The following is a 26,481-nucleotide window of genomic DNA, read 5'->3' as shown; positions in this document are numbered from 1 at the left end:
TAATTATTATCTCACTTATCTCACATTATCAACACTTTATTAAAAAATGGGCTTTCTGTTAGATGATTTTGCCCAACCGTAGGCTAATGTAAATGTTTTGAGCATGTTGAAGGTAGTGTAAACCAAAAATAAAATTCTAAGCACCACCCCCGCAAGCATCTCAATGAACTTTCTCAGCCAGGGCGCTTTTAAAAGCTTTAAAAATGTAGCCTGAGAGGCTGATTCACGTCATGAGGGGAGGTGGGTGTCGGACATGCCTCATTATACCTCTCTGGCATTAACCTCAACACAGACCTTAAAGTCTAATAAGAAACATTTTACAACCTGTTCTCTCTGAAACCTACTATCTGAAGGGTCCCTCTGCAAATAAGAACTTTGGATTCCACAATCTCTTATCTTAACCCAGACATTCCTTTGTTTTGATCCCAAGTCTTTAGAGAAACTCAACCAATTGCCAACCAGAAATTTTTAAATTTCCCCCCAATCCCCACTTTGAGTTGTCCCACCTTTCTGAACCAAACCAATGTATTTCTTAAATATATTTGGTTGAAGTCTCATGTCTCCCCAAAATGTATAAAACCAAGCTACACCCCAACCACCTTGAGCACATATTCTCAGGATCTCCTGAGTGCTGTGTCATGGGCCATGGTCACTCATATTTGGCTCAGAATAAATCTCTTCAAATATTTTATAGAGTTTGACTCTTCGTGGACAGTAGGCCAGACTAAGCTATGATGTTTGGTAGGTTAGGTATGTTACTGGCGGAAGGTATCTGAATTACTGGCAACAAATCCGTAAGGATCTGCAGCAACCTCAATTCTTACCTCCCCAGAAGCAAAACTTTGACTAGGGCCATAAGGCAGAAGAAGAGACCAAGGCAGGAGTGGAATTTTATTTACAAAAGCTTTAGAACAGGAAAGAATGGGAAGTATGCCTAGAAGTGAGCACCGAGGTCAAGTGCAGTGTTTAATCTTGATCCTAGGACTTTATAGGCTGGCCCCTTTCCATGATTCTTCCCGTAGGGTGGGGCGCCCGCATGCGAAGTGCCCTCCTTAACGTTGGAAGGTGAGCATGCAGTGTGTTTAGAAAGTTGTACGCACACCCATCCGAGGCTTTCTTTCCTTTTCTGGTGGAGTGCCCCCTGACGGGCATACTTCACCATTTGGTCTCTTAATGCACATGCCCAGGAATGCATCTCTCTGGTGCTTGCATTCAGTTAACACTTTAGTGCAGCAAGTGTGGACCATCAGGAAATGGCCTGTCCCTGGTGCCAGCTGCCAATCTACTACTTTTAGAGAGGCAGTGTGATAATTGCTGAATCATCACCTGACATTCCTGATGGGTTAGGGAAGACCCCTCTCTTGTCCCACTCATGCCTGTCTCACTACCTGTAACAGGTATATTACATGCATTTTTGACTTACAATAGTTTCAATTTAGGATGGGTTTATTGGGATATAACCCCATTGTAAGTGAGGAGCATCTGTAATTTAGTAATGTTAAGTATATTCATGTTGTTGTGCAACTAATCTCTAGACTATTTCATCTTGCAAAACAAACTCTGTACCCATTAAACAATAATTCTGGCTGGGCGCAGTGGCTCACGCCTGTAATCCCAGCACTTTGGGAGGCTGAGGTGGGTGAATCACGAGGTCAAGAGATTGAGACCATCCTGGCCAACATGGTAAAACTCCTTCTCTACTAAAAATACAAAAATTAGCCGGGCGTGGTGGCACATGCCTGTAGTCCCAGCTACTCGGGAGGCTGAGGCAGGAGAACCGCTTGAACCCGGGAGGCGGAGGTTGCAGTGAGCCGAGATCGTGCCACTGCACTCCAGCCTGGCGACAGAGTGAGACTCCGTCTCAAAACAAACAAACAAACAAACAAACAAACAAACAAACTATTCATTTCCCCCTCCCCCAACCCCTGGCAACCACTATTCTACTTTCTATTTCTATGCATTTGACTACTCTAGGTACTTTATATCATAAGTGGTATCATACAGTCTATGTCTTTTTGTGATTGGCTTATTTCACTTAGTATAATGGCCTCAAAGGTTCACCTGGGTTGAATCTATTCACTTTAAAAATCTCAGTTCGTGCATCATCTTCTCTATTATGTCTTCTGTGACTTCTCTTTGCTTTACCCTATTTCCACTTTGACTTAGATAACCCTCCTCTATATTCCCTTAATACTTTATTGTGCTATACTATAACTGTTCATACATTGACATATTCCCCTTCAATATACATCTTGTTGGCAGAGATACTGACTTTTTCACACTGTTAACTTTAAACCCCTATCAGAGGCTGGGTGCAGTGGCTCACGCCTGTAATCCCCAGCACTTCGGGAGGCCAAGGTGGATGGATCACTTGAGGCCAGGAGTTTGAGACCAGCCTAGCCAACATGGTGATACCCTGTCTCTACTAAAAATACAAAAAAATTAACCGAGCATGGTGGTGCATGCCTGTAATCCCAGCTACTCGGGAGACTGAGGCACAAGAATTGCTTGAACCCAGGAGGTAGAGGTTGCAGTGAGCCAAGATTGTGCCGCTGCACTCCAGCCTGGGCTGGGCGATAGAGACTTTGTCTCAAACAACAACAACAACAAAACAACAATAACAACAACAACAATAATTCCTCTATCAGGGAATTGTTTGATACATGAATAAGTATACTAACTTAGATTAGATCATACCTGTGTAATAGGGAAGAAAATAAAAGTTTACTTCTATCTTACGTAAAGATAATGCCAGCAGTAGGCAGCTGAGCATTGATGCAGTCCAGGGTGCTATATTGGCTCCACAATGTCATTGACACTCAGTCTCCTGAAGTCTTCCTCTAACCTCAGAGCGTGAGTTTTATCTTCAAGGTTATGTCATGACTCAAGATACCCTTGGAGTTCCTGCCCTTATGTTAGTGTTTTAGGTCAACAATATGAAGAAGAAAAAAGGATCTTTCCTACTGAATTATATTTATTTCAAAGAGCCTTAGATCCACATAGCTTTAAGACTGAAATATTTGACTTAAATCTTATTGGCCAAAACCACAAAGGCACATCTAGCTGCAAGAAAGGATAGGATGAGCACATCTAGCTCCAAGAAAGGATTACGTAGCTGAATATATTGTACCAGCCATAGAACAAATTATAGATATAATTCAAGTCATTTGCTCAGTTTTTTTGTTTTTGTCAGCTTTCAATTATGTGTTTAACTTTTAATTCTTTTCTCTTAAAGAACTTATCATTTTTATCTAGTTTTTAAATTTTCTTAGGAGTTAATTAGAATGTATATGAAAGTTAGGGGGCAATTTTATACTTTTGAGACAGATGATAGCAGGTTACATATTATATTAATTTATTTCTATTCTTGAATAGCTAGTTCTCTAATTGCACCATTTGTATTTTTTAACATAGTAATGAAGAATTATTTGAAAAAAATACTTAAATACTTCAGACTTTTGTTGAAACATTAAACATCTCTTGTTAAAAGTTAACATCTTCTACACTTAAAGGCATTTATGTGAACAACAAAGATGTATCTTAGATAGCCTGTTAACTTATTTTAAAATAATTTAAAAGTAGTCTTCATAGTTTTGAACCCATGTTCATGCATATATGAATACAGGATGAATCATTTGCCTTAGAAGGGTTTATGAATCTAGTTTATCATTATTAAATTAGCATAATAATCTTCAAATTTTATTTTTATTAATTATTCCCAGCCTCACCCTGCCAAGTGGCATTTTATGAATTTGATGCTTTTCTGTTACATGATTTGAAGAACACATTCTAGTTGGGGCAAAGGAAGTAATGAGGAGGCTATTTGCAATGTTCTAAATTGGAGATTACGATTGGACTAGGTTGGTAGTACACAGGACAATGAGAAGTGGTCCAGTTCTGAAATATTTAAAAATAATAAATGATTCTTAAACTGATAACACTATTACTATTTTATTTTTGGCTCTTGCCAAAATATGTCTTCAATCTGCTGTATTTTATTAAGTTAGATGTGAGATTAACATTATGAGATCTCTATGAAATTATGATCCCCTTTCTAACACCTTTTTTTGGCCTTCTTATAACAAACAGCTAATTCATTGAACATAGATGTCTGAGCTGATAGCAAAGACGTGTTGGTAGGTCACAGATTTAAATAACGTGAGATAATTTAATTTTGTACTTATGCATAAATTTAAATGTTTTCATCAGTATTACTTTTAAAATAAAACAAATGAACTAAATATTTTTAACTCATTTGTTATATGTAGGACTTCTTTCGTCATGCCAGGAACAACCAGTCTTTGTTTTCTAAAATAAATGAAGAGAAAATAGTTTTTTTCTTACATTTATTAGGAATAGATACAAATGGACATGCTCATCGACCATCCTCGAGGTAATTTAATGCATGCTATGTTTAATTGTATTTTTTAGGGGAAACATCTATTCTATTGAACTTTTAAATTATTATAATGTTTTCTTTGGAATTATAACAACAGAGCTAATATTTTAAATAACTACTGTAATGTATATTAAGTTCTTGATTATATGAGATTTCTGATGTAGTGGTTTAAATCATATGTGCTGTATCCAGATGACACATTAATATAAGTAAAATATATCCTGTACATATTCCATACTCTTCATTTACTGAAGCAGAGAAAAAAATGATCTAAAATATCTATATATTTTAGAAATATTTTCAGTGAATCTTGAAAATAAAAGCATTCTATGGTATTAACTTTTATATCACCAAAAGATGTAATTATCTATTCCTTGTGTATTCCGTTTAATTAGTATTGTATCTAGCATATAAGTTGTATAAATTTTTGTATACCATAATTCAGTAACACTCCTTATATATAACAGCAAAGATTTTTCTCACTTTTGAAGACCACAAGTAAAAGGAAGATACCATGTTATACTCTTATTTCTTATTTTGCATTTGGTTTAGATTAGCCTAACAGTAGCCGTAAAGCCTATTGGGTTAGCTACCAGTAATGAATACCTCACAATCCCCTTCTTAAACTTGAGGCACTGTTGTAATTGCTGGAATATTCGTATCGAAAGAACCTTGTTCAGTTGTATGGCAATCTCAAATATAATGTGTTCAGAGTGTGCTATTATATTTTATATCACAAGCACTTTAGGGAATGAAAATATTCTATACTTGAAATGATACTTTTAGTGTGGCCAGAAGAGTATAGTTTATGTAGTGAGAGTGAGAGACATGAAAGTCATCTATCTCATTTAGGACCTAAAAGTTTATTAAAATATATTTGTTAATCAGTCCCCTTTTAAATCATTTTTGAAAACTATTTTGGGTTATTTTGCTTCATTAAAAGGAGAAAAAAAATTATTTCAACAATCTAGAGTGCTCTGATTTTAAAATATTAAAGATGAAATCTAAAAGCATTTCAGAAGTTACTGATTTTGAATGTAATAAATCCACACTGAATACATTTGATTTCTCCAAATTAATTTAATTTGTTCCTCTGTTTCTTTATACATAGAGACTACAAGGATAATATTAAAAAAGTTGATGATGGAGTTAAAGAAATCGTGTCTATGTTTAACCATTTCTATGGAAATGATGGGAAAACAACATTTATCTTTACCTCTGACCATGGAATGACAGACTGGGGTTAGTGTGTCTTTAATTGATATGTACCTTACAATTAAAGTAGTGATAAATGTAGCCGGCAAATATTTTATGATGTTGAGAGGATTAGATGTCTTGGTATATACAAAGTGTCTAGCACATAATTTTGTGCTTAAAATGTTAGCCTAAAAAACAACTGATCTTATATAAAAAATATTTTCTCTAACTAAAAAACGAATATATTCTCATTTACAAATGAGAAACTAGAGGAAAGTGGAGAAGAAAATAAAAAGTAACTATTATTTATCTACAGAGAATTAAGTGTATATGTTGGCAGAGGGAGTGGTGTTAAGATGGTATTACTGAGGGACTGATGGCTGCTGAAATTCTGTCCCGGATAAGCCTGTGCACCCATAAGATTCCCAAGGCAAATGCAATGTGTGCACAGAGAACAAAATAAAGCAAAGATGAAATTTGTCCCTAAATCACAATATGAATTTCTAGTGATTTGAATTCCACTTTATAAAGGACTTATTTTGGCTCTACCTGCCAGAGTGGCCTGGAAGAAAAAGATCAAGAGACCTTACCATCTTCTCCAGAACAGACCAAGTCTCTACTGCTTGCCCCAAGCTTGGGTGGTTACTGCCCAAGGGAGCTCTCTGTTCTTCCTGTCTGCAGTGCTACTCTGGCAGCAGCAACACTTCTTCCATGTCTTATTGTTATTATTTCTATTCTTTCAAACATAGTTACTCAGCAGACATTCTGGTTTTTTGTTTTAGTTTTTGCCTGTTTGTTGTTGTTTCTCTAACTCGCTTTATAGGAATATTGCCAAACTAATTGTCATAAAAGGTTGTAACCATTTGGCAATGTAGTCACTATAATTAACTATATATGGATCAACTCTTCAAAACAAACTATTTAAAAAATATTTAGTTGTAAGTTAGTTGTTCGATATTTGTCTTATTATTCTTGGTATCTTATTTGTAGGTTCCCATGGGGCTGGTCATCCTTCAGAGACTTTAACTCCTTTAGTCACTTGGGGAGCTGGAATCAATTATCCCCAAAGAGTATCAGCTCAGCAGTTTGATGATTCATTTTTGAAAGGTACAAGCATTTCTTTACTGTGTTTATAAACACAGCCTCTTAAAATAAAAACAAAGTTTAATTTTTTAAGAAATCACTTTTCAAATTTTAGTTGTAAATCCCTCATTTTGACATTTGTGCCATTACTGTTTCTATGCAAACACTACAAGGGATTGTTGGTTTTTCTCTTCTCAAAGAGCCATTTGTTGAACCCTTCCCAGCACACCACTGCTAATAACTAGACCTTTCTGAATGTCTCAACTGATAAACTGAACTTTCGATGTTCTTTTATTAATTTATTAATTAATTTGAATGTGAGGTAGAGTAAATAAAAATTAAATAAGAGGAAATTTAAGGTTTCATAGAGGTAAATTATCAGTTTGATTGAGATTTTTCAACTCAAGCAAAGTACATACTATCAGTTATAAAATCATACAACCTGCAAAATATCTCTATTAGATAAAAAGCAAGAGGTAGTACTGAGCTATTTCAACCCTAGGCCCTAATGAAGACAGAAGAGCACAGTGAATAATGCACTCAATAGCATGTCTTCAGTAAGTAATGGTGCATTTTTCAGAGGGCGATTTCTTATATGTTTGTAAGTGCTGATGGAGAGCATCATGCCAAATCACAGGTCCACAGAGGAGATATTGACAAGGGGCCACAACAGTGCAACCAGTACACTCTCATTATCATTTCCAGATTTATTTAGGTATGAAAGAAAAAGAAGCTAGAGGACTCTTTTTTTCATCTACTGTATATCTTTGAGATAGCCCCTGCTTTCTCAGAACTTAGCATTCTAGTAGGAGAATTAAAGCAATTATAAACAAAATTTACACATTATGATAATTTTATGAAGAAAATCAGGGTGATATGATAAAAGAGGAGGTAGGACCAGGCTCCTTTCTCCACCCTGTCCCCCATAGTTTCTTTAGAGACAGATTCTTGCTGTGTCTCTAAAGGAATGGAACGGGCTGGAATGTAGTAACTATTAACAGGTTCACAGGCCAATCGTAGCTCACTACAGACTGGAACTCCTGGGCTCAAGCAGTCTTCCTGCCCCAGCCTCCCAAGTAGCTGGAACCACAGGTGTGTACCATGCCTGACTCAGTCTCCCATGTTTTTATTAAGATATTTAGCAAAGGAGGCAAAATGCATTAGTTTTAAATGTATAGCTTTATGAATTTTACCTGCATATATATGTACCATGTAATCTCCACCCAGATTCGCCATACATTTGCAATACCCTAGAAGTTTCCCTTATGGAGCAGGATACATTTTATAGAGTGGGCTAATAGTACGTCTCTTCACAGTTAGGATAAGAGGGAGCCATTCATATGAAGGTTAGGGCAGGAATGTTTCAGGCAGAGGGAATAGCAAATGAAGAGGCAAAAAATACAAAGAACTTAGCTTGTTCGAGGAACAGAATTGGAAGGCTGATGTGGCTGAGCACTGTCAGCTAGGAGCAGAGTATAATGAGTTGAGAGGTTGGAGAGGTAAACAAGAGGTAGATCATTTGATGCACCAAAGCCTGGGTAAGGAGAGCATGAAGTATGTCCTGAGTGCAGTGCTCTATCGTTAAAACCTGTTAGAGCATTGCCAACATTCCATTTTGCCATAGGAGCTACCTTTCTGACTGCTCTGTGATAAATGGATTAGATTGGATCAAAATAGAAAGTAGGGTAAATAGTATGTTTGTATTTATGAGATTTAACTTTATTTTGGCATTTGATTTCTCACTGAATTGATGTTTTAGAATCACATGATTTCAAGAATTGTCACAAAATAAATGCATTTTTTCTCATGAATATTAAATATACATTTTAGAGAGAAGGAATGTGCACTTTTTCATCAACTGATTATTGTGAATTTTTGGCAGTTGACTAGTAGAGTCAGAAACATATTTTTAAACTTTAATTAGCTTATTGAATGAAATTTTATTATACAATATCTTATAACTCTTTTGGCAGTATATCCTAAAGCCATTAAATCAAAACTTGGTCTCTCATAATCACTTGTTTCGATTTCTGTTAGATGCAATTTCTGAATTTATGTGTAGCAAAATGAAAGAATGAGCCTATCTTTGAAGGCAATTTTAATAATAACTCAATATACTATGTTAACATTTGTGATTAGTGACTACAGGAATATCACAACTACAGTTTTAAGTGTTTTGGGAGCAACTGCCATCACAGAAAAAAAGAGAAGCTTGAATTAATTAACTTCCTATCAATTGCCTTAATAACTCTCTCGAACAGGATTGTAATGAGTTTTCAATGCTGACAGTTGTTACCATTGTGCTTTTTCACTTCCATCTTTCCTTCCTCAGCCTCTGATATTTTGAAACAATTATCTCCCAAAGAGCATTTAAGAAGCTTAATGCTTCCATCACAGGAAACACCAAATATTTACTTTTTAAAAAATTATTTAAAAAAATATACCTTTGCCTTTAAGCATGATTTTTATTCATAGTTGGCTTAAAATAGACATTTCTAATACCTATGTTTTCCATAAGTATTGGGCACTCCTAAAAATCAAATGATTTATTCTTTTTTAAATCTTAACATCAGATCTTGTGTCTGATTTTATCTTTCAGAGTGGAGATTGGAGAACTGGAAGAGGCTAGATGTCAATCAGGTATCCATTTTGATTTTATTACATTCAAATTTAATTTTATCTTCTATAAGGAGGTTAGTCAAAAACTATAAAAAATAGATAATATTGACAAATTCTTTTTCAAAACATTTCAGTTACTAAGGGGAATTCTTTTAGTGCAAATATTTTAGCTCAACTAATCTGTTGTGGCAAAACAAACAAAACTTCAAGTGAAAATAAAAGACTTTTTCCAAATAACACTGGATAATTATTTGTTATGTAAATTGAAGTTCGCATGCCTGTTAAATTTCTGTGATTGCTTTTCATGATTGTATTGCTTAATTTAAGCACAGATCTATTAAAATTCCTGTTATGGGTTCCTTTCCTATAGTATATCAGTTACATTTTCTTTTTGTTAACACATATTTTACCTTTACTTCTAACCAGCAACCTTACAAATGCAATGGGAAAAAAGTGATGAGATTATAAATTACTCAGCTAGAAACCTTCTGTTAGAGGAAAATGTATAGCCAGTCTGATAAAGTTAGACTAGTAGCATTGTCTGTAAATATGAAGCACATAGTTGTCATTGTTAAAAACATGCTACTTTAATAGCCATTTTCGCTATTTATAGAAGGTATAGCATCATTGGGATATGGCTTCCAAAGTGGCAGGAGTATCTTGCCTTCCAGGTCACCACACAAGCTGAGATTACTTACTGTGGTGGACAAATCAAGGTCCAGGGTCTCACTTTCAGACCTGTGGTTGTAGAAACTTGTTTCTTCCCAGCATAATAAGAATAGTCTTCTCCCAGGATAGATGCATACTACCCAAGTAAATGAACATGAACATATTAAGTCAGAATAGCAATTTATTAATTTGCAATTAAAAATCACTGTCAAAAAGACAGGAATGACTTGAAGATCACAAAACAAGAACATCTCGTATTCATAGCCAGACCAGATCATAATCAGCAATTTAACATAGATTCAGTTACTGCTCTCTGAATTGTCAGTCTGTTGGCGAACATTCCTGCTTCAGATCTCCATCAAATGAGAATCTCTTCTTCTATTCATTCCTTCTACTAACACTGTGATGTGTCTGTGGTGTGTTTCAACTTTGTACTAAGTGTAAGTATTTAGTGGTGAGTAAAGGCAGACTTAATCCCTGTCCTGGGAAATTTATACCTTAGGGGTAAGAACAGATACTCATCAGTCTGTTGTACAAATACATGTAAACTTGAAGCTGTGGTAACTACTACAAAAGAGATTTGTGCAGCAGTGAGACTGTAGAGTGGATGTATGTGATAGACTGTGGTCAGCAAAGTCTTCCTGAGAAGTCGAGGATTGAGCTAAGATTCATGAATAAGCAGGAATTAGTAGGCCAAGGCAGTAGGAGGAGGGCTTTTCAGGCAGAGGAAATGCATACACTAAGTTCTGGTGAGAGGTTACATGGTGTATTAAAGGGTCTTGAAGAAACCTGTTATACCGCAATAGAAGCCATGGGGTGGTGTGAGGCAGAAGGGAGGCACGGACCCTTCAAGGTCTCATGGGCCTTCTGAACTTAATTCTGAAAGTTCAAAGAATCCTTGAAGAGTTTGAAGGCTAGAGAGTGACACGATGTGGTTTTTTGTGTGTGGAAGAATCCCCCTGGCTGCAGCGTGGAGAAGAGATTAGAGGTGGCTGACAGTGGATTCTGAGGGAAAAGGAAAAGGCGACTAGAAAGACTTTGGAGATTTCCAGTTTTCTGCAGGATGGCACCTGGAGGACAGTCTAAATAGTAGCAAGTGAGAAAGATTGAGAGCCTGGGAACAAACTTGATGAATTCCAACTTTAAGTGAGGGAGTAGTGAAGGTATCTGAAAAGGAGGAGCCAGTGAGAGAGAAGAAACTCAGCTGTGTGATGTTGAGGCCAAGAAAGGAGTGGCCTATGCCATACTGCTGAAAGGTCTAGTAATGCCAGCAACACTTGTAGCTGTCATTGTCACAGGCTTATTATGTGCCAAGTACTTTATAAGTTTTATCTCATTTAATCCTGTCATACCTCTTTAAGGAAAAAACTTGTATTTATTTTTTTAACTGATAAAGAAATCGAGCAATTAGAGGGTTAAAAAACCTGCCTGAAAATTTGAAGCTGGGCGTTCTCAATTCTGAGTACTTCATTGCCTGAAAAATTATAAGGACTTATATAAACGTAGTCAATTAGATTTAGAAAATGGGTGGTTAGCTCTCTTAGAGAGAGCAGTCTATGGAATGATAAAAGGTCAGAGTGAGCCACAGTGGGCAGAAGAGTGATGGGAAGGTGAGGAAGTGAAGATAGAAAAAAGATGAACAAGTCTTCCGAGAAAATGACCTTGAAGAGGAGATATCCAAAATGGTATTTGGGATCTTTTGACTAAAGAGCCTCTTCTCTGGTTTATGTCTTTTCTGAACATCACTGGCTGGTCAAAGTATCCTTCTGATACTTTGTTTTTCTAGTTAATATATGCATTTCTCCAGTTAAAGTCTACTCCTGATATTCATTTTATGTCTAAATAAGGCATCCTTGTATAATACTGAAAAACTGTTACATAAAATGGTCAAATTCTTAGCTAATAGGATAAGTAATTTTTTTGTTTTAGTATGTTTTACATTTAGGGCTTTTACTGGTTTCTTTTCAAATTTTTTTTTATAGATTCATATACGTCTAGCAAATGACACTTTTAGAGATTAATATCTTTTTGTATTAAATACATGTTTGAAGTAACTGATTATAACAAATATCATGGTTATATTCCAAAATATGGTTGTATTACATTATTTAATTTCTTTGTTGATGTCCATAGACTTCTTAGAATTGAGCTTTTTTATTTGTAGGCTGATATTGCACCATTGATGACTTCTCTTATTGGAGTTCCCTTTCCTCTTAACTCAGTGGTAAGGAATAAAATTTTATTATCAACTCTCAGTATAAAAAAAAACTATTGCACAGTAAAATTTACTCTTTTTTATGTGTTTCTGAATAATCTGGGAGTCTTTTTTTTCTTTTTTTTTTTTAGACAGGGTCTTGCTGTGTTGCCCAGGCTGGTCTTGAACTTCTGGGCTCAAGCAGTCCTCCCATCTCAGCCTCCCAAGTGTCTGGGATTACAGGCATGCACCACTGCTTCCAGCTTATATGATCTTTGATTACATTTATAACTATATATTCCTGTGTATTTATTTCAAAATATGCAGTACCTCATAATTGCTTGTGTATTATATACTGTAACATGGAACATGAGCCAAATAGCTTTCCTTTAAATACTTTAATTTTCTAAAATGTGTATGATTTATATCTTTGTATTCTGGTTATAAGTGATAGAAATGTGTAAGTAATTTTTTTATTACAAGCAGCAAAAACTGACTTCGTTTAAAGGGTAGTTATTGAAAAGGTATTGGTGATTTGCTGAAACAAAGTGGTGCTTGAAAACCAGGCTTGGAATAACCTGGAACCAGGATATCTGGAGACTTGGAAGAATGAACCACAGCCATGATCCCATGGCAGAGCTGTTCTCAGGGCACTGACATGAGGGTAGAGTAGCATTATACCTTAGTTTCTATCCCTTGACTATCAGGAGTCAAATTCCAGATGATCTAGCCTGGGTTGTAATCAGCAGGTCCCTAGATTATAAACCTAACATGCTGTATCTAATGGGCAAGATTTCTCAACAGAAAATAGTAATGCTGTTAAGAATGGGCCCTGGATACCGAAATGCCGAAAATAACTATTTCAACCAGCCACTCTTATTAGCTCTTCAAAAATCAAATGTACTCTTAAAAAATAATGTTATTTAACCCAGAATGCTGAGTAATATGACCCCAACAGTCATAGTGTTTGTGTATGTGTATAACAAAACAAAAGTTTACCAGAATAGTCCTTACTCTTATTATGTACGGTACACTCTGATATGTCTGAAGTCTTTCATTTTAAGTATGCTGGCTGTGGCCTACCATAGTAATTGTTTTTTGTGTGTGAAGCACTCAGTTCACTGCCTAGAACATAGTTATCTCTCAGCCAATGCCAGGTGTTAGTGAATTTAATTCATCTCTTGCTTTGCTTATCTTAATACATCTACTTTATGAGAAAAATAATAGAACATTTTTCAGTTATAGTTTTAAAAAGATTTTTCATTTAACTATTTCAATTATTTATTTGTCCATATGCCTTATCTTTATTGCTTTTCAGTCTGTTTTGTTTTATAAGAATAGCCTGAGCTGTCTGAATACTATCAATAAGCTGGTGTTTGTTATTTGCAGGGAATCCTTCCTGTGGATTATCTTAACAACACTGATCTCTTCAAAGCAGAGAGCATGTTTACAAATGCAGTACAGATTCTTGAACAGTTCAAGGTAAAAAAAAAAAAATTAAAAAGGCACGCACAAAAATGGACAGTACTACAATTTAAATATTGAATATATTAAGGGAAAATACTTGATTTTGTTTTTTAACTATTTCCCTGTAATTTACCCTTAAATTTTACGTATTTGACTTGTTTCACATTTCTGAAGTGTAGGTCCTATGGCTCAGTCTGAGGGCATCAAATTATCTTTGAGGGGAATGACTGAATGTAAGATTACCACATACGCTTACAACGACTGCAAGTCAATTCTTTAACTATTAGAATTTGCCCCATAGAAGTCTTATTAGAGATTGCAACATTTCTTGTCATTCCATGTACGTTATGAGATTCGTTAAGAGTTTAAAGAGGTGACTCTTTGACTAAAACCTTCTGTTATTCTTAACACTTTTAAGAATAAGCAGTTTGGCTTGTTTTATTTTCAGAGTTAAGGAAGTACAATTTTAATTACAGTATGTTATTTTGCAAGATTGATATGTTTAATTCTCAGCTTATTGAGATAGTAAGAAAATGTTAAATTTTTCTTTAAATATTTATGAAACAATATAGTAACATAAAATTCCATTTATTTTCAAAGTGGTTAACCATCCCTAAAGAATCATTTTAATGGATGTTTATATTTCAAAATGAAATTCATTTTTTTCTCATTTGTAATATTTTCATACTTGGTTCCCAGGTGAAAATGACTCAGAAAAAAGAAGTTACTTTACCATTTTTGTTTACACCATTTAAGTAAGTCCCTTACATTTTTTTATTAACTTGAAGGAAAGAATTTTCCACTGAGTTTGCAGTTTTTCACTGAGTGATAGGATTAGTTTACTTATACAGTTTGCCATATTATATACATTAGCGTAAACTCCAAATTGAAATCCTCTTCTATTACTGTTTTTTTTTTTTTTTTTTTTTTGAGACGGAGTCTCGCTCTGCCGCCCAGGCTGGAGTGCAGTGGCCGGATCTCAGCTCACTGCAAGCTCCGCCTCCCGGGTTCACGCCATTCTCCTGCCTCAGCCTCCGGAGTAGCTGGGACTACAGGCGCCCACCACCTCGCCCGGCTAGTTTTTTCTGTATTTTTTTAGTAGAGACGGGGTTTCACCGTGTCGGCCAGGATGGTCTCGATCTCCTGACCTCGTGATCCGCCCGTCTCGGCCTCCCAAAGTGCTGGGATTACAGGCTTGAGCCACCGCGCCCGGCCTACTGTTGTTAAATAATGAGCCAGGTGCTAGATAACTTTGAATGGCTGGAAGAGGGATGGGGGAATGGAGAGATACATGAGAAATATTAAGGAGATGAACTCCACAGGGCTTGACTGGTTGGCTAGGAAGGTGTGGGGGCAGGAAAGAGTGTTACTTCCTGGCACTTGGCTTGGTTGATTAGGAAGATGCTGGTTCCATATGGCTTATTGAAAGAAGAACTAGTTCAAGAGACAAAGATGAATGTTACTAAGTTCAACTTACATTTGAAGATATCAGTTAATTAATTAGAAAGAGGGGCTTGGATCTCAGAAGATGTATGTTGCTTGTGAAGATTTTGAAGCCATAAGAATAAAGATAGGCTGGGCGCAGTGGCTCATGCCTGTAGTCCCAGCACTTTGGGAGGCTGAGGTGGGCAGATTTCTGGAGCTCAGGAGATCGAGACCAGCCTGGGCAACATGGTGAAACCCCGTGTCTACTAAAAATACAAAAATTAGCCGCGCATAGTGGCGCATGCCTGTAGTCCCAGCTACTTGGGTTGCTGAGCCTGGAGAACTGCTACACATATAGTAGGCTCTAGAATTCTAGGAGACATCAAATCCTACTGGGTGAGTGTATTAGGGTTCTCTAGAGGGACAGAACTAATAGGATAGATGTATATGTGAAGGGGAGTTTATTAAGGGGTATCGACTCACATAATCACAAGGTGACATCCAGAATAGGCCGTCTGCAATATGAGGAGCAAGGAAGCCAGTCTGAGTCCCAAAACCTCAAAAGTAGGGAAGCTGACAGTGTAGCCTTCAGTCTGTGGCCAAAGGCCAGAGAGCCCCTAGCAAACCACTGGTGTAAGTCCAAGAGTCCAAAAGCTGAAGAATTCCGAGTCTAATGTTCAAGGGCAGGCAGCATCCAGCACAGGAGAAATATGAGGCTGGAAAACTCAGCAAGTCTGCTCGTTCCACATTCTTCTGCCTGCTTTATTCTAGCTGTGCTGGCAGCTGATTAGATGATGCCTACCCAGATTGAGGGTGGGTCTGCTTCTCCCACTCCACTGACTCAGAAGGTTAATCTCCTTTGGCAACAATGTCACAGACACACCCAAGAACAATACTTTACAACCTTCAGTCAAGTTGACACTCAATATTAACCGTTACAGTAGGCAAAGAAGAGAGTCGACTTTGGTGAGCAGCAGATTGTTGCTATCCCAGGTCCAGAAAGATGTGTTTTCCTTGAATCAGGAAAGGGAAGATCTAGATCACAGACCTGGCTCTGCACTACTGACTGTGTTGGGCTTGCATCTTTGAGGTTCACATTCAATTAGCAAGGATTTTGCTGTTGACCAATTAAATAGAAATTGTTTTATCTATGAATCTTAAGGATGTGATTGAATGACTTCATTGGAATTATTTTTGACAACTTCTGTTGCACTAGTGTGATATTCATAAATTAGAAAAGCGGCCGGGCGCGGTGGCTCACACCTATAATCCCAGCACTTTGGGAGGCCGAGGCAGGCGGATCACAAGGCCAGGAGTTTGAGACCAGCCTGGCCAACATGGTGATACCCTGTCTCTACTGAAAATGCAAAAATTTGCTGGGCGTGGTGGCGCATGCCTGTAATCCCAGCTACTCCAGAGGCTGGGGCAGGAGAATCACTTGAACCCAGGAGGCGGAGGTTGCAGTGAGCTGAGATCATGCCACTGTACTCCAGCCTGGGCAATAGAGCGAGCCTCCATCTCAAAAACAAAAAAGAAAGGCATAAATATTGTATTACCCTCTGAATAATGTGGTTGTATACTTGACTTTGTTTGTGTGTATATATGTGTGTATAGGACAGTAAAAATAAAATGAAATTAGCATTTTGCAAGTTACAATCATATAAAATTGATTACCCTAAATATATCGTTAGGATATTATGTTATTTACATCTCTTATGCTAATTCTAATTTTCTTTTATTGTAGTATAGAATTGAGATTTGTTAGTGGAATTGGTTCTGAGGAATATGTAAGTGTTCATACCTTTTTCAAGAAATATTGATTGACTGGTATGTGTTTTGTGGATATAGCAGTGAACAGGATAGACAAAGGCTTTGCATTCATAGAATTTATTTGTACAGTAGTGTCACAGGCAAACTATAACCAAATGAAGAAGTGAATAAGAAATACATTATCAATTCCTTTTATGAAGAAAATACAAGGGCTGTTGAGAGTGAGAATAAGTGAGGGTTACTTTAGACCAACCACTTTAGAAAGACTGGTTAGTAGCCTGGCCAATGTGGTGAAACCCTGCGTCTACCAAAAAATATAAAAATGAGCCAGGCATGGTGACGCCTGCCTGTAATCCCAGTTACTCGGGAGGCTGAGGCATGAGAATCACTTGAACCCGGGAGGCGGAGGTTGCAGCAGTGAGCTAAGACCACCACTACACTCCAGCCTGGGCAACAGAGTGAGACCCTGTCTGAAAAACAAAAAAAAAAAAAAAAAGAAAGAAAAGAAAAGAAAGAAAGGCTGGTTAGGGAAGGACTCTTCAACAAGGGTTCAGGTGTATACTGCTCCCCCTTTTTCCATGTGGCATGGTAACTGATCATAGACTTCCCCTACTTTGATGTTCAGTGTCTGCCTACACATACATATTTAGAGCCACTACTACCTTTGTGTCCTCTGGGGGCCTGGCAAGATGGCTGATTCCCATGTACTGGCTCACCCACCCTGGAGTGTAGTGACCAGCCCTGCCTGTAGACCTGTCTGGCTAAAAATCACCACTTGCTAAAAGCCTGCAATATGACCAAAAAGATCTAAGATAACATGAGAAATAGACTCTTGAGGTCATATGAAATTCAAGGAACAGAACCAAACCTAAAAACATTAAAATTCTCAGAAATATTTAAGAAACTATTGCATCCATAAAACAAAAGCAGCATTAACTTTGCAAAATGTAGATAGGTACTAGATGCATTAAAAATAACTCTTACATTTAATAAAATAAATATTTCATAAGAAGAATGCAACAAAAAACTTAAAGAAAGATAAATTGTATAAGAATGGTCCAAATGAGAGGCAGATCCTCCAAATTAGAATAGGAAGTGTGTAGACCTCAAACTAAATGAAATGAATTTTAAGTAATAGATAGATTGAGTAAGAAGCTGAAAGAAATTAAGGACATGATGTATACATAGAAAGCATACATTTCTTCATCTGCGCCACCCCCCCACCAAAAACAAAACAATGACAATCAGAAAAGGGAGAAAGAAACATTTCAAACTTTATAAGAAAGCATGCTTCAAATATAAAGCACCCTCAGATGTGGCATGATTTTAGACAGTTGCTAGGACTGTGAGAAAGGGAATTCCTTTGAACATTGTCGTGTGGGTCAAGGCTTTAAAGAAATAGATGAGAAAATCTAATTGTAGCATAAAACTTTGTTTTTCAGTGGATAGTATTTAAATAGTCATGATGATATAAATATTGGTTTTCAGCTTTTAGAGTCAATCCTTGGACAAAACAGGGAAGAATGAATTATGATTACCGAATATGATGCAAGTGTTAGCAGCCTTGAAAATGTACAAGTACAGTTAACAGGTTGGAAGGCAAAGAGGGAAGGAAATGTACATGGAATAGTGGCGGTGCTATTGTCTTCATGAAATAGAATATGGAGAATTTTATCTTTAGTTTAATTAGTCAGAGGTTTAGGTATTAGTTTTTGTTTTGTTTTGTTTTGTTTTGTTTTGTTTTGTTTTGAGACTGAGTCTTGTCCTGTTGCCCAGGCTGGAGTGCAGTAGCTCAATCTCGGCTTACTGAAACCTCAGCCTCCCAGGTTCAAGCGATTCTCCTTCCTCAGCCTCCTGAGTAGCTGGGATTACAAGCGCGTGCCACCACACCCAGCAAATTTTTGTATTTTTAGTAGAGACGGGGTTTCACCGTGTTGGCTAGGCTGGTCTCGAACTCCTGACCTTGTGATCCGCCCTCCTCGGCCTCCCAAAGTACGGGGATTATAGGCATGAGCCACCACGCCCAGCCTTGGGTATTAGATTATGAAAGTAACCAAGGTCACCAAAAAAGGAGGTAAAAATGTGATATAGCCAAATTGAGTGGCGAGGAAAGCCAGAGACAACAGGGAGTCAACAAAAAGTACCCCCAGTCATCAAGTCAAGAAAAAGTAAGAAGAACATGTTTTTTAAAAATGTAGGCAACTACTGGAATAACTAAAAACAAACACATGTAAAAGTTTTTGGTCTGGGTTGGTGAACTGAGAAATGAAAAAGAATTATTATGCCCTTGTGTACTGTTTGATTTTTTTCAAAATATGTGCATATATTGCTTTGATAAAATGTATTTTTAAAAGTATATTTATCAAAATAAATAGATATTCTAATCATTGGCACAAATTCAGTAGAATATGTAATTGGAAAAGGATTCATAATAGAAATAAAATACTCAGCAATAAAATGATGAGAAATGTACATTGTAAAGAAAACTATCAAATTTTATTAAGGACATAACAGACAATATAAATAAACAAATGTTGGATAGTACTGTTCAATATTGTAAAAATGTCAGTCCTCTCCAAATTACTTACTGAATATGGTATTATAACTAAAGGATTTTTGTATAATTCAAAAACATAATTTTAAAATTTATAACAAAAATAAGTTCTCAAGAATAGCTTAATTAGTTTTGAGAAAGAAGAACAAGAGATTTGCTCTCCTAGATAACAAAATACATTCTAAAGCTATTATAACTCTAAAAAATGTGATATTGATGCAGACTAAACATACAGGTTTAGTGGGACTGATTCGTGAGTACATAAAAGACAAGATTCACTTGTCTACAACATGCACCTTGACTTATGATGGGGTTACATCCCTAAGTTGAAAATATTGTAAGTGCAAAATGGATTTAATACACCTAACCTACTGAATATCATAGCTTAGTCTAGCCTACCTTAAATGTGCTGAGAACACTTATATTAGCCTACAGTTGGTCAGAATCATCTAAGATAAAGCCGATTGTATAATAAAGTATTGAATATCTCATGTAATTTATTGAATACTATATTGAAAGTGAAAAACGAAATGATTGTATGGGTACTCAAAGTATGCTTTCTACTGAATGAATATCACTTCCGTGCTAGCTGCAAAATCCTAAGTCAAACTCTCATAAGTTTGGGACTATCTTAAGTATATGGGATTTGGTTTTGACTAAAGGTGGTGTTTCAAATCAGTAGGAGAAAGATTTGTACTAAGAAAATTAACTATTTGGAAAAAATAAGGCTAGCTCTCATAACCTCATTTCATTCACAAAACTAAATTCTACTTTGATTAAAGAACTAAATATTTAAAAATAATTAAAAGTGTGAGGTCTATAAAACATAAAATTTAACAGTCATATGGAAAACATATTAGCTAGCATCATAATCAGAATTTTATTTTATCATTATTATTACTTTTTATAGAGATGGGATCTCCCTATGTTGCCCAAGCTTATCTTGAACTCCTGGGCTCAAGTGATCCACCTGCCTTGGCCTCCCAAAGTGCTGGGATTGCAGGCCTGAGCTACTGTGCCTGACTGTAATCAGAATTTATTAATTATATTAGTTATATAAAATTGGAAAATATACCAGAACCAGGTGGAATACTAAATTGAAAATTATTTTTTAATCATTTAGGGAGATGTGAACCACAGAAATTATGTGTTAAATTATTTTTAAGGGTATTTACTTTTACCCATTAAAAAATTTCATTCCTCCTTTGAGGTATTTTGAAATAGATATATTTGAGGGCATTGACTAATTTTTAGCTCTGCATTACAAGTCTTTAATGTTTGATGTTATCAGAAAAAACAGTTATCACCATTTATTGAGTACCATAGGCCCTTTATTTCTTTAGTCCAGTGGGTTTTTTTCACATTAACATCATATGTTTCTTTTTAATCATTTTTATATATGCACATAATGTCAGCATGTCTTCTTAGAAACTATATCAAGTAAATGTTGGCCTATAAACGTAAAAGATCAAAGAATACTGTTGTCACACATGCTTTTAGCAAAAAAGGTAACCCAGGTTCTTTTCACAAACTATTGTGTAATAAAGTCTTTCTTTTTGTATAAGTATCTTTTTTTTGTTCTTAGAAGTATATTGTTCACTTGTCTGTTCTTAATTTGAGAAAATTCATCTAGGACATTGGCATCTGAAAATTCATAGTATCGAAATTTTCCTGACATGATTAATTTCACCAGCATTATTAGAGTTTATAGTATCTTCACCATTTTTCCATTGTCTTGTTCAGTCTTTTCTAGCATAGTTATGAGTAATTGGTGAATAATAAAATAATTCCTAGGATAATGAAATAATAGCAAATGTTTCAGAACATAGGAAAAATAAAATTGCCAAGATTCTTAGGCTTATGAAAGGGTCTAAAAGGGCCATGTGGTAATTGCATATCCTATTTTTTGCAAAAATAAGTAAATTTTCTCTTTGATATTTTAAAGACCTCTAAAAAGAATAAAAGTAATAAAACATCCATTCTGAGAAATAGAATTGCTAAAAAAAAAAAAAACTAAAAAAAACCCTAAAGCTAAAATTGGGTCCAGTAGACCCTGGTGATGGTATGCTGAAGGATGACCAGCAGGTGGAGCTACATGACCAGGAGAAGCATATAAGGCTCGCCCATCTGCAAAAAGTGGAAAAACACTTTATGTTTAAAATTGTGTATTGTAGAGGCTGGAGTATGACAAGAAATAATTAAAAAAAAAAAATGCCACAGAATAAGAAGAAAGGAGAAAAGATCTCTTAAGAGGTATCTTAGGGGGAAAAATATAGAGTTGGGAAGGCGATATATACCTTGCCAATAGAAGCAAAAGTATTTGTTACTTTTTTATTTGAAAATTATTATACAAATTTGGACAACTTAAAGAATAAAATTGTATTTTCTACTAAAATGACAACAAATACTTGGTTTCTCTAATAAAATTTGTTTCTTTTAGCTGATAAAGGCCCTTGTCTTAGACAAAATTTAAATACTAGCTTGTATGTGAACCTTTCTACCAGTTTACCTATCTGATTTACTCATTATTTATAAGAAATGTAATTTTATGCTTCAAAACTGAAATTTATTTTTTAAAAAACTTCTGTGCATCACATACCTCCATAGAAAAATATTATTCATTCACTTATGACATGAAGGGTGATATGATTCTATATCATTGGTCATGCTAAAGGAATGAAAATTATTCTAGAAATAAATTTTTATCCTGCTTTCTCTGTCTTTATACTCTTAAAAGTATTTTTTGCTTTAAATAGACATTCTAAAAAGTAGACAAGTATCACTAAAATAGTAGGTCATGTGTAGATGAAAGCAAAAAAACTTTTGTAACAAAAATCATAGTAAGTAAAGGGCAGCATTTTAGGAGATCTTGTCTTCTAAACACTAGTTGACTCTGAATAATTGATAAAATTCTTGATAATCCTAAAATGTGGTTTACTTTATTCTATAGTATTCAAGAAACCATGAAGAAATGAATAGTAACAATTACAGCAAAGTAATGTGCACAGATTAAGACAACTCATTTCTCTCTTTTTTTAACTTAACATGTTTATAGATTCTTTAAAACTTGATATTTTCAATAAAGATGATTTAGTCAATAAAGAAAATTTTTCCTCACAAATTTCTATGTAGAATGTCATATTTCAAACATGTTGCTTTTTAAGTTAATACTTTGTTAGTTTATTCATATCTGTAACTATACATCGATTAAGGGAAAAATGAACAATAGATGGTAAAACCATCACTTTTCCTTGTGGGCAATCTGAATTTGGGCAGTTGATAGGAAGATATATTAGTTTTCTAGGTAGTTTGCCATAACAAACTACCACAACCTACATGGCTTAGCGTAACAGAAATATATTCTTTCACAGTTCTAGAGACTAAAGTCCAAAATTAAGGCCAGAAGTCCAAAATCAAGTGTCACCAAAACCATGCTCCCTCCAAAGGCTCTAGAGAAGAATCTTCCCTTGCCTTTACCTAGCTTCTGGGGACTGCAAGCAATCCTCGGTTTCCTTGGCTTGTAGCTTCATCATTCCACTGTCTATCTCTGTCATCAGTGGTCTTCTTCCTTGTGTCTCTGTCTCCAGATCTCCCTCTCAAGGACACCAGTCACTAGATTTAAGGTTCACCCTAATTTAGTATTAATGTGCTTTAGCTTGATGATGTCTACAACGACACTATTTCAAAATCAGGTCACATTCCCAGATACCAGGGGTTAGGATATTTTTGGGGGACACAATTTAACTCTCAACAGAAATTAATAGTTTACATTTGTCATCATTTCAGCCATTGCAGAGTAATTATCTTACAATGCTTCATTGATTCACTTAACCAATATTTATTGTTTTCCTACTGTGTTCCAGGCACTATATTGGGTGTTGGAAAAGATAGACGTAGTGCTGCCTGCCCTTGTTGGACTCTAAGTCTGATAGGAACATATAGACAGTATAGCAAATGATACAGTGTGATAAGGGATAGCTCAATGTATTATGAGTGACTGTTTTTGTCAGAACAGTTGAGGAGCACCAAACCCACAGATGAGGGATGCAAATTTATAGGAAGTAGGGAAGTTAAACAAGACAACTTCAGTGAAGGCAGTGTTGGGAAGAGGACTTTTGATTTGTTGATACCTCAGAGAGCAGCTGAGATGGAGACGCAAGAAGTCTCAGAAGCTCATCACACTTCTGAGGTAATAACAGCCAATATACCAGCTTTCATTAACTGACACTAATTGCTATAGGCTGCAGTCGTCTGAGACAGCTAAGAACGTGGACTTAAAGTGGGAAAGTATGGCAGTGATGTGCTAGCAAGAGGCTCAGCTCTCTGAGAGAGGGAAAGACTACCATTAATAGTCTTTGCCAATTTCATTGGTATAAATACGCTCACTATGATCAATTTCAAGCTACCAAGGATGATGCGACTAGAGAAAGGGAAGAGTTGTACACTATCTGCCCTTGGGAGCTGGTGTGCGCAGCACTCAGCACACCACTGAGGGAGGGAGACATCTTTGTATGCTTATATTTTCATATTTTTTTATGATGACTCTTATTTTAAAGCCAAATAGAAGAAATTTAATAGGGTTTTTTTTTGCCTTATATTTTTCATGTTAAATATATTAAAGAAAATGTATTTTAGCTAAGGGACAGTAGATGCAAATGCAATATTAAAATATGATAGCCCTCTAGAAATAATGGGCTTATAGAATTTAATGAATATTTTAAACATTTTATTAAAATATTTTAATGACTCAAAACCCACTTTGGTAATGTGAAAACAAAGGAGAATTTTTTCCTTATATCAACCTAAATGAACTCTTCTACCTTTCTTTTCTTTTTGTCTTGTTCTCTGTGGCTGCATGTAAGTATTCAGCTGTGCCCTGAACTAACACTGTTATCTATGCAGTGATTCTGGAGTTGGGTACTTTTTCCTCCTGATCTCTTATGGACCCCATCTGTTCGAAAGTTCCTTGTTTAAATGTAAAATACCTTCTGTGGCCTAGTGGTTTTAATTATGTTACTAGCTCTGTGGTCTGATCATTTAGGAGTTTCTTTGGCATTCCTCCTGGCTGGCCTCCAGCCATTTTTTTGTTTATACTTTTTACCACAAGCAAATCTCATCATCTCCAAAGATGATTTCTCTGAAAGCCCTCAGTTTGCCACACCAGTCACAAGTGTCTGAAAGGAGGGGGAGAAAATAATCAAATCTTTTTCCCCAAGTTTGAAATTCAGGAATCTTATATATATATTTTTGTAATGTCATGAATAGTATAGTGATTTTTTTATGTATAGTTGTTTTATATATGATATTTTTAAATTTAGGAATAATTCTTGTGGGAATAATAGGATGTTTTTGACATTATAAAAGTGGGAATAAAAAATAATTTAGAAGGTAAATATCCTAAATCAAGAGTTAGAACATTTCATAGGGATTTTTTTTTTATAAGTTTATTGGTATGTTTTCCATGTGTAGTTTCCCATGCATTTTCTTGTTGGGAAAATAGCGCCATGTATTTTTAATTGCCATTTCCATCATCAGTCCTATCTTCTCCTTCCACCATTATGTATGTTTGTTAGGGCCTGGATAATTGGAGTAAGCAAAATGCCACAGAATATAGGTCCCAGCTACTTAGGAGGCTGATGTGGGAGGATCACTTGAGCCAAGGAGGTCAAGGCTCCAGTGAACCTCAGTCATGCCACTGCATGAGTCTGGGTCTGCATGAGTCTGGGTCTGCATGAGTCTGGGTCTGCATGAGTCTGGGTGAACAAGCAATGCCTTGTCTCAAAAAAACCCAGACAACAACAACAACAACAAACCCAGACTGTTGCAGTTGTTCAAGCAAATGATGAGGTCTTGCACCATTACTTTCCTCAGTGACTACCCGCTCACAGTTATTATGTACTTAGTGTATGCAAGGCACTGTTTTAAATAATGTATCAGTGTTCGCTCACTTTATTCTTAAAACAGCGGGATATGGTGGGTACTGTTATTACAGATACTTCGGCTACAGTGGTTTGACTTAGGATTTTTCAACTTTATGATGGTGTGAAAGCTATACACATTCAATAGAAACCGTACTTCAGCAACAGTATTCAGTAAATTACATGAGATATTCAACACTTTATTATAAAACAGGCTTTGTGTTAGATAATTTTGTCAAACTGTAGCCTAATGTAGATATTCTGAGTACATTTAAGATAGGCTAGGTTAAGCTATGATGTTCGGTAGGTTAGGTGTAAATGGACATTGACTTAAGATATTTTCAACTTATGATGGGTTTATTGGGATGTAGCCTCAGCTTAAGTTGAGGAGCACCTGTATCTCATTTTCACATGAGGAAATTGAATCAGAAAGATACTTCCCCCAAATAACAGAATTAGTAAACATTGAAGCTGGGATGGAACCCAGGCAGTCTGGCACAGAATCTCTCACTAACCAGAGTGAGATTTATCCTTCCCAGTGTCCTCCTTGAGAAATACTGCTTTAGGATTGACAAGATAGGAATGGAAGGAAGTTAGGGATTTAAGGTATAATGGAAGTTGAATCATTAAGCCCTAGGCAATGGCCAGGTGTAAGGGAAAGGGGAAGCGTTGAAGTGTGAAACTTCCTGTTTTGGGAGATGTTGGACATACATTATGATTTACTAAACTGCTGCTCATAGGAGGAGGGCCAAGTTCAGTTGTGGATCTGCTGAGTTCGAGCTGTCTGTAGAACAGCATCATGGTGTGACTGTATAGACAGTTGGAAATCTGAGTCTAAGGCTCAGGAGCAGGAATCAGGCTCTCAATATAGCTTTTGGAAATTATCCATACACTAGTATTAATTGACGCTGTGAGGCTGGGTGAAATCCCTCGGTCAAGGATACTAGAGACTGGAATACTGGGCAAGGACAGGGAGAAAGCATAAGAAGTGCTAGTATTGTTTTTCCCTATTTTTACATTTCATAAAATGGATTTTCAATGCATGATGAAACTGGGATGCAGAGACTTTAAAAAGCTCACATGACTCTTTTAAGGACATGTAAGCATTTCATTACAATGATTTTTATGTTCCTTAATCATAGTTTACACTAGTTCTTTTGTTCCAGCCTAATAAATCACTCAGCAC

The 26,481-nt window shown here is 36.0% G+C and overlaps 1 protein-coding gene across 11 annotated transcripts in view; it reads left to right on the top strand.

The window, feature by feature from the left end:
* PIGN (phosphatidylinositol glycan anchor biosynthesis class N) overlaps positions 1–26,481 on the top strand; it is a 138,027-nt gene that overhangs the window by 34,498 nt on the left and 77,048 nt on the right. For 10 of the 11 annotated variants that reach the window (XM_003914445.5, XM_017951820.3, XM_021930195.2 and 7 more), the window contains 7 exons: positions 4,269–4,393; positions 5,511–5,641; positions 6,587–6,703; positions 9,279–9,319; positions 12,132–12,191; positions 13,551–13,643; positions 14,328–14,383. In XM_003914445.5, coding sequence (XP_003914494.4) covers positions 4,269–4,393; positions 5,511–5,641; positions 6,587–6,703; positions 9,279–9,319; positions 12,132–12,191; positions 13,551–13,643; positions 14,328–14,383 — 623 coding nt within the window. The remainder of the gene's footprint in view (positions 1–4,268; positions 4,394–5,510; positions 5,642–6,586; positions 6,704–9,278; positions 9,320–12,131; positions 12,192–13,550; positions 13,644–14,327; positions 14,384–26,481) is intronic. The other variant, XM_009192840.4, reaches the window with a different exon arrangement.

The sequence above is a fragment of the Papio anubis genome, chromosome 19 (assembly GCF_008728515.1).
Source record: "Papio anubis isolate 15944 chromosome 19, Panubis1.0, whole genome shotgun sequence".
Classification (NCBI taxonomy): domain Eukaryota; kingdom Metazoa; phylum Chordata; class Mammalia; order Primates; family Cercopithecidae; genus Papio; species Papio anubis.
This window is presented reverse-complemented; position numbering and strand designations above follow the sequence as displayed.